This window comes from Symphalangus syndactylus, chromosome 3 (assembly GCF_028878055.3).
Source record: "Symphalangus syndactylus isolate Jambi chromosome 3, NHGRI_mSymSyn1-v2.1_pri, whole genome shotgun sequence".
Classification (NCBI taxonomy): Eukaryota; Metazoa; Chordata; class Mammalia; order Primates; family Hylobatidae; genus Symphalangus; species Symphalangus syndactylus.
Genome location: NC_072425.2, coordinates 131,246,715 through 131,254,625, shown reverse-complemented (window position 1 = coordinate 131,254,625; position 7,911 = coordinate 131,246,715). Strand labels below are relative to the sequence as shown.

Below are 7,911 nucleotides of genomic sequence, written 5' to 3'. Positions count from 1 at the left end.
GTGTGTGTGTGTGTGTGTCAGGGACTTGGAGCAGAGTGTGGGGGTGAGGAAATAGGCAGGGGCCCAAGAAAAGCCAGGATCAGGATGTCTTGGGGGAATGGAGGCAACCGCTCAAAATCAAAACACAGAATTTTGGTTAAGGACTGGTTTCCCAGATGAGAAATATATGGAGAGGGAAAATAAGGTGGGACAGAGAAACGAAAGCAAAAAGAAAGGAGAAAAGACAACAGATGAGGAAGAGAGGGGAGGAGTGGAAAGGAGAGAAAAAAGATTGGGAGAGAGGAAAAAGATGAGGGGCAGGAGGGATGAAGAAAGCACAGCAGACGGCAAAGAGGGAGAGGAGAAAGCAAAGACAGAGAAGCAACTTCTAGGGGCTGGAGGCCCCCAGGCTGCACCTGTTCCTCCCCCTGGGAAGATCGTCCGGCAGTAGGGGTAGCTCCAGGTGGTTTCTGCTCAGCAACCCCAGGGTCAGACAAACCCGGGCCTTGGGCCCAGGAGAACAGGGCTGAATGGTAACCCTCCCAGTGCCACCCCTGGCAGGCCAGGCCTTGTTTGGCTCCCCAGGTGGGTGGCGGTGGCGCATGGGGTGATGGCTCCCCGCGAGTTCTGGTGATGCCGGAGGCCAGGCCTGATGCTTGGCGTGGGTTTACCACACCGGAGTGACCCAGCATGACAATCATGGCTGTGTCCCCTGGGTCTTGATGAGGAGAGGGGTTATTTTGGTCAGAGACAGGCAGTGAGGACGGCCTCAGGCAGACGTGCTGAAGCACCATGTCTAGGATTGGGTGGCTTTGGTTTTACAGCTAAAGACAGGGCGATGCTTCCATCCCCGATAAGAGGAATGGGGAGAGGGCCAGAGAAGAGGGCTTGGCCCAGACACAAGGAGATGAGACAGGGAGGGAATCATACCCATTGAGTGTTGTGGAAATCCTTTATTCTGTCCATGACAATGCAGAGCTTGCACGGCTGCCTCCCACCCATCCCCTCCCCTGCACAAGGCCACCTGCTTCCAATCTCCTTTCTTAACAGCTCTTGGCTGCCACAGATGCAGGCAGGGACCTTTGATTGTGTGGAAGCTTCTTGTTGAGAAATTTCTGAAGCTTGCTTAGCTGCTAAGGAGTCAGTTGAAAATGTCTCTCTAAAGACTAAAGAAGACGTGGGACCCCAGCTTTGGGAGCTCTGGAATAAAGGAACCTGGCCTGGTGTCAGGAGAGGTGGATGGAGTTCTGACTGCTGCTCACCAGCCGTGCAGTCCTGAGCAAGTTATCCTAACACAGCCACAGATTCCGACTCAGCGGCCCGCTAGCATGGTAGCCCCAGGGCGGCCAGGGTTTGTCTGTTTTGTCCCTTGCTGTAATTCCCAGTGCCGACAACAGTAACTGGTACACGGTGGTCTTGCTGAATAAGTGAACAAGTGCCTAACTAGCACATTGTACCAAGGATCATACCATATTAACGTATTTAACATTTTTTTAACTAAAAAGTATTAGGAAAATGTTATTCAGTGCGTATGTCCCTTGTAAACGTGGCATAAAAGTGACACATAGATAAGTCTAAATATGTGTAATACAGAGCTTTCTTTTTCCCAGTCCCCACACAGAAATCTTAATTCCTCTACCATGTTCCCCACACAAGAAAAGGCAAAAAAAAAACAAAAACAAAAAACAAAAATAAAACCAAGTACTTCAATAAAAAGGTGGGACGCTTCAAGCGAGAGACAACTGAATTAACTTTATTCTCTTCTAACTGCAGATTCAAGGTATACAACTGAACATTGCTATTTTTCTTATGAGACTTATAAATAAAAATACAAAAAATGTTCACTACAAAAAAATCTACTGTTAGTAGGATGTAAAAAATATTCTCTTTGCTATAGAAGGCACAAACTTCACTTAGTGACACATGGAGAGAGAAAAAAACCTGCAGCAGTAAATTCATTTTTTCTTTTTTTTCCTTTTTTTTTTTTTTTTTTTTAAATCTTGTCAGAGACACTGAAATTACAAAGAAACGCGTCAATCTACACGAAACGAAGGCAGATGCGGAAAGCTGCAACCAGGACTGCACAACTTCGAGTGAAACTGCTTCGGAACTAGAACAGATAAGGAGCCGCAAGCACAACTCGGGGAAGTGGGCTGGGCAGGGGGCAGCAGGAGGCAGGAGAGAGGGAGAGAGAATGGAGCCGACAGAAATGAGACGGGGAGCCAGAGGGAGGAGGGGAGGGCGAGAGGGGGAGATGGAGAGGGCAAGGGTGAGAGGTGGGGAGGAGAGAAAGAGAGAAAGAGATTGATTTGTACAAAAAAGTAACCAGTAAAATTGAAGAAACAAAATTGGGCAACCTCCTAAAATTAGGCTAAGAGGAGGTGCTGAGGTAGACATTAACTAGAACATTGATGAAATAAAAACACTATTCTGTAATACAGAGCAATCCGACTGGCACTTGTGCTGTCACGACATAAGACAAGCCACAAAAACAAACAAATAACAAAACAAAACATAATACCCAAACCAAAAGGCTTAGTTTTGCTTGGTCCAGCAGGGCAGCAGGGCCCTCAGTGCTATAATTTACATACATATATATATATATATTTATCTTTATATATACGGGTCGGATGTCATGGTGCACCACCACGGCTTCTTAACCTTACGAAGATCATGCATAACACTATGTGAACAAATCCTATGATACACACCAGGAGGCTGGTACCCTGTCTGCGAAGTGGGATGCCAAGGGCCCGGGGAGGCCGCAGCTGCTGGCTAACTGGCCTGCAGGGCCTGCACCCCTCTTTCTCCCCACCCTTTTCCCCTGACCCAACCTCTCTGGTTTGTCCTGCGCCCCTCTCCTGGCCATCTCTCTGCCTTTTTCCTCTCCCCATCCGTCCCACCGCATAGGGTGAGTCTCGCTTTTCACCCTCCCACTGAAATATCCAGGTAAGTGCCACCATTACAGCCAAGCCAGCAGAGGCTCCAGGAAGGAGGAGGTAAGATGGGAGGGGGAAAGATGACCACAAGATGGGCCTAGGAAAAGTGAATGAACAGAGTCTCATCTTCTGTCTCACATCCTGGTGCGCCCCCAGTTTTCACCCTAGCTTGGCTTGCCAGGAAACAGGCCCAAAAACTACCCCGACCCTGCCACCCCTCATGGACAGAGTCGAAAGGCTGCCCCACCTCTGCTCTCTCCCCTGTAGGGAGGTAAGCTCAATGGCCCTCTTCCATCCACAGCAGTTGTACCAATAGCATCCAGAAAGGTACCATACACTTGTGAAAAATTGCAGCAGTTTTTTTTTTCTTTTTTTTTCTCAACATGGAAAAACTGTTCAGGCACAAAGATTAAACAAGCCCGCGTTGCATCCCTTGGATTGTACTGAATCACTGGGTCCCCCAGCCTCCCTACCCACCCCTGCACCCCAGATCTGCCTTCCCCATATTCATGGCCTCCTCCTCCAAAGCAGCCCAAAGCAGCAATGATATTTACTATTTTATATCAATCTCTTGCTATATATATATATCTATATATCTATATATTTGTCTATCCTATATATACATAGGATTTTAATGCTTTGAATGAGTGAAGGAGTGAATAGGGAAAGAGCACATGAGTGAGGTGTAAATGTCACCAAATGCATTAAGGGACATACTTGTAGGAGCTGGACATGGGAAAGGGACTATTAACCAACGTGGCCTTGCCAGGCTGGAGAAGTTTTTCACTGTGCTGGATAAGGCAGTAGCAAGCAGGGTTGTCAGCAGTACCACAGCTAAAGGCAGCCAGGGGGCCGAAGGAGTCAGGTGACATGAAGAAGAGGGGAGGACAGATATTCAGATCCCACCTGGGGAAAGACCCCCCTCTACCCTCCTCCTCTCCCCTTAACTCCAGACACATATAAAGCCTCCAGACAGCCTCTTAGCTTGCCCCCTGGCCACTAGGACTTGCAACATTAGAACTGTTCTGTTGTTGTGGGTGGGAAGTTGGAAAAGAGGCATGTTAGACTCTATTCAGGTGTCTTCATGGGGAGAGGAGGGTACAGTAAGTTCAGAGGTGTCCCCAGACAGTAGCCCTCAGAAACCACACTCCCCTGAGCTCTCCCCCTACCTCCCTACTGGGGTCTGTAGGGCCCATGGGGTTGGGTGGGGCATCCAGGTGCTGATTTAGTACCATCCAATGCTGCAACACCAGATTACGACAATACTGCATGATTTAACACACAACCACACACACAAAGCACACGCGCACACGCACACACATGTACAAAGGGATATTTTGGTGGTGGTGGACTTTTTTTGTCTTTTGTCTTCCTATTCACATTACAAAAGGAAAGGGCAAGGTTCTGCAGAACTAACGCAGGAACTAACAGACACTACAAAAATATTACAATTTGTAAAGATTAGCTCAACCCTCTCAACTTTTATGAATGGAGCGAGGAGGGGCCCAGGCTGAATGGGAAGGGCAAGGGAGTGAGGGGGCCAGCTAGTTCTATGGAATAGTTTGATTTTTTCTCTTCCTTCCCCACCAATGTTGAATGACATCTTGCTGTTAAAAATACTGTTTTCTGGGATTTACAGATCCCCTGAGGGCCAGCCAGTCCCCGCTTCTTCCCAGACCAGAGGAGGAAGCCATAGTGCATAATGATTTCTTACAGACGGCCCCTCCCCCAAATGATTTCACCCTTTTCACATTATAAACATGACAACTGTTCTAGTCACGTATTTCAAGTTTAACTTCTTTTCCTTTCCAAAGCACTAAGTCGTTATTATAGTTGCAAAATAGCATCCTCCCTACTTTACCATCCCTAATCAACAGTCTAGTGACACCGTCCTCCCAATTCACATCCTCCCAACACACAATTTTAAGGCCTTCAGATTTGGTGGATGAGATTGAAGGGGAGGGCAGGAGGGCTGGGGCCGAGGGACAGGGGGGTCGTCGCAGCAGCACCCATCCCTCCGGCTTCCCTACATTCCTCGTGATCCTTCTCCCCAAAACCGCTTCCCTAAACCACTTTGTAAAACCTAAGATCAAAACGCAGCCACAACTTTCTCAGAGAGAGAAAGGAAAGAAAAAAAATAATAATAAAAAACTCTTACACATAAAGCATGAGATGAAACGGAGGGTCCGTCCCAAAGCAAACACGAATATTGCAAATGTGCTTTCCAAAATTCAGGAGGGTCGGGGGAGGTTGGGGAAAAGAGGGAGGAAGAGCAGCAGAATGGGAGGCAGGAAAGGAACAAAAGAACAACTGGACAAACATAAGAGGTAGCTTTTAGAAAACCAACACCCCCACCCCAACACAACAAAACAAAGGCTGGATCCCGCCCCCCTCCCCAAAGACCAGCCGTGAAAATAGACCAATTCTGGCAATGAGAATGCACACAGAGGTGAGACCACACAGTTGCAAGGATCCAAACACGGGCCCTCAAACCTCAATGGCCCAGCAAATTGTAAGAAAGGTGGGATTCTCTCCAGAGTGTTTTAGGCGGAACGGATGGTGGCCACAGGTGACTTCACGCACCGGCGGAGCCAGCAGTGACTTCCTAGTGCCCTTTGGGGACCATGAGACCCCAATGCAACATCGCTTCCCCACCCACGTTGTTTGCCCTCCCCGGCCCTCACATTCAGATCCTGAGTATCAACTCCTCCTGCACAGTTTCTGCCAGCTGGGAGGCTGGTCTCCAGGGACACGGGGAGGGTCTTGGCCAGCTGAAGTCTATAAAAACAACTATTAATTTACACAAGAAACTGAAAAGAACACCCTCCCCATTCCTCCAAGCCCCAACCAAAAAAGAGATACAGAGGTTAAAAAAGCTCATGAGGTCACAAAAAACTGAGGTAATTCAAGTACAATGTGCTAACAGGGGACACAGAAAAGAAGCAAAACATAACACAAGGCCAAAGCGCTTTCAACTCCTCCTCCTCCTGCAGCTCCTCCTCCTCCTGCAGCTCCTCCTCCTCCTGCAGCTCCTCCTCCTCCTGCAGCTCCTCCTCCTCCTTCTGCTCCTCCTCCTCCTCCTCCTCTCCACTGTGGACCGAGGGGCGCTGTGAGTCAGGAATTCTGTGCGACACTCTCTGGACCTGGCTTTTCTTGCTGAGCTCACTACATCTGGGGTCCCCAGTGTGACTCAACAACTTTCTCCCTTGCCCAGCTTCCCTCACCCCACAGACTGGGTGTCCTTTTTTCCAGGTGTGGGGCCCCTCTAGAGAAAGACATCCACAACCCACCCTTGGAACCTCAGCCCGTTCATGAATTCCTTCTCCTGGGACTGAAGTAGGGCTACGTAGGGACTGTGGTTTGTTTGGTAGGATATTAGGTATTTAGTTGTGATGCTTTTCCATTTTGGAAGCAGCGCAGCAGGAATCTTGCTCACGATGGGGCTGGACTAGGGTGGGGTATTGGATTTGTTTTGTGTTCTCAGAAAGCTGAGGGTAGGAGGGGCCCTGAAGTCAGAGGCAGCTGTCCCACTAGGGAACCGGAGAAGGATGGAGACACCGCCAGGTCCCTGAGGGGCTGGGACTCCCCTGGGACTTGGAGGACAGGAGTCAAGGGGAGGCTGGAAACAAAGAGCTGGGGGAGGGGCAGGGGTCCCGAGGCTCTCAGAGACCACCAGGGGACACCCAGATGCGGCAAAGCAGAGGAAAGCAGCAGGTGGGCTGAGTGGTGGGAAGAGAAACAGAGCCCTTCCCCTCCCCAGTCAGCCGCCAGCAAACTAGAGCTGCCATTTTGAGCAGCTAGTGACCCAGCCCAGCCCCATCAGCAGGGGAGCGCCCTTCTGGCTCCCCTCCTCCCTCCCTGCATCTTCTGGTGGAGGAAGGCCGGCACAGACCGTGTGGCTGTGACCAGAGGACCTCTCACCTGCTTTCTAGCCTCCATTTCTGGACACATAAAGGAAGGTCTGGGTGAAGGGAGGAGAAAAATGTGCCACCATTTGAGTGAACAAAATACCCCACCCCATCCCAGAAAATCAGGCAAACCTCCAGCCGGGAGAGGAGGGTGGAGGCCCCCAGAGGAGGGGCAGTGGCTTGGCATCCAGGTCATCTGGAGCCCAGAGAGAATCCAAGGCCAAAAAGCTACCAGGTTTCCTTTTCCTTCTCTTTTTTTTTTTTTTCTTTTCCTTTTTTATTTGTCATAGTCCTTCCTTCATCTCGCTCCAACTCTTCTTTCCTGGCTCCCCGCTCGGCTCCACCGCCGCGGGCCTCCCTTCACACGTAGCACAGGTAGAGGTACGTCTTCTCTATCCTCCAGTCGGGTGGGATCTCCTCGGGCTTGTGGCCCTTCATGTGCTTCTGCATGGAGGAGAGGCTGGGGCAGTACTCTGTGCAGATGGTGCACTGGTAGGGCGAGGCGCCGTTGTGCGTTCTCAGGTGCTTAATCATGGCCGAGTAGTCCCGGGAGCGCTGGTGGCAGAGCTTACACTCAAAGGGCTTCTCACCTGAGGGCGGAGGGACAGGGCAGGAGAAAGTGAGGACAGACAGAGGGCGGTGAGGGCACCATGTCACCCTCAGGCGTGCCAGGGAAGCTGGGTTCCTCCAGCTGGGCTTGCTCCAACAGAACTTCCTGGGACAATGAAGGCACCACCCGAGATGGCAGCCACCAGTCACACCTGGCTATGAATGAGGCTGGTGCGACTGGAGCTCTACAGTTTTCTAATTTTATTTCATTGTAACTAATTTAAATAGCTACATGTAGCTAGTTGACTACTGGATTGCCCAGCTCCTTGTCTTACTATTCTTAACTCTCCCAAGGCCACAGTCTTTTCCCTTTCTAATTAAGAAAATGGGTGTCTAGAAAGAGAAAGGCCCCAAAGTCCTCAGGAATGGCTCTTGAAGCCACAGTTCCATCCAGAGAGCAGGTGGATTGAGACCTTTCAGGGCTACAGACGGTGGGGAACAGGGGCGGGGGAGGGGGGGCGGAATTGATGGAACCC

The 7,911-nt window shown here is 50.1% G+C and overlaps 1 protein-coding gene across 2 annotated transcripts in view; it reads right to left on the bottom strand.

The window, feature by feature from the left end:
* Window positions 1-912: 912 nt before the first annotated feature.
* ZBTB16 (zinc finger and BTB domain containing 16) overlaps window positions 913-7,911 on the bottom strand; it is a 196,441-nt gene continuing 189,442 nt past the window's right edge. For both annotated transcript variants that reach the window (XM_055273203.2, XM_055273204.2), the window contains exon 7: window positions 913-7,416. In XM_055273203.2, coding sequence (XP_055129178.1) covers window positions 7,187-7,416 — 230 coding nt within the window. In that variant the 3' untranslated portion in view covers window positions 913-7,186. The remainder of the gene's footprint in view (window positions 7,417-7,911) is intronic.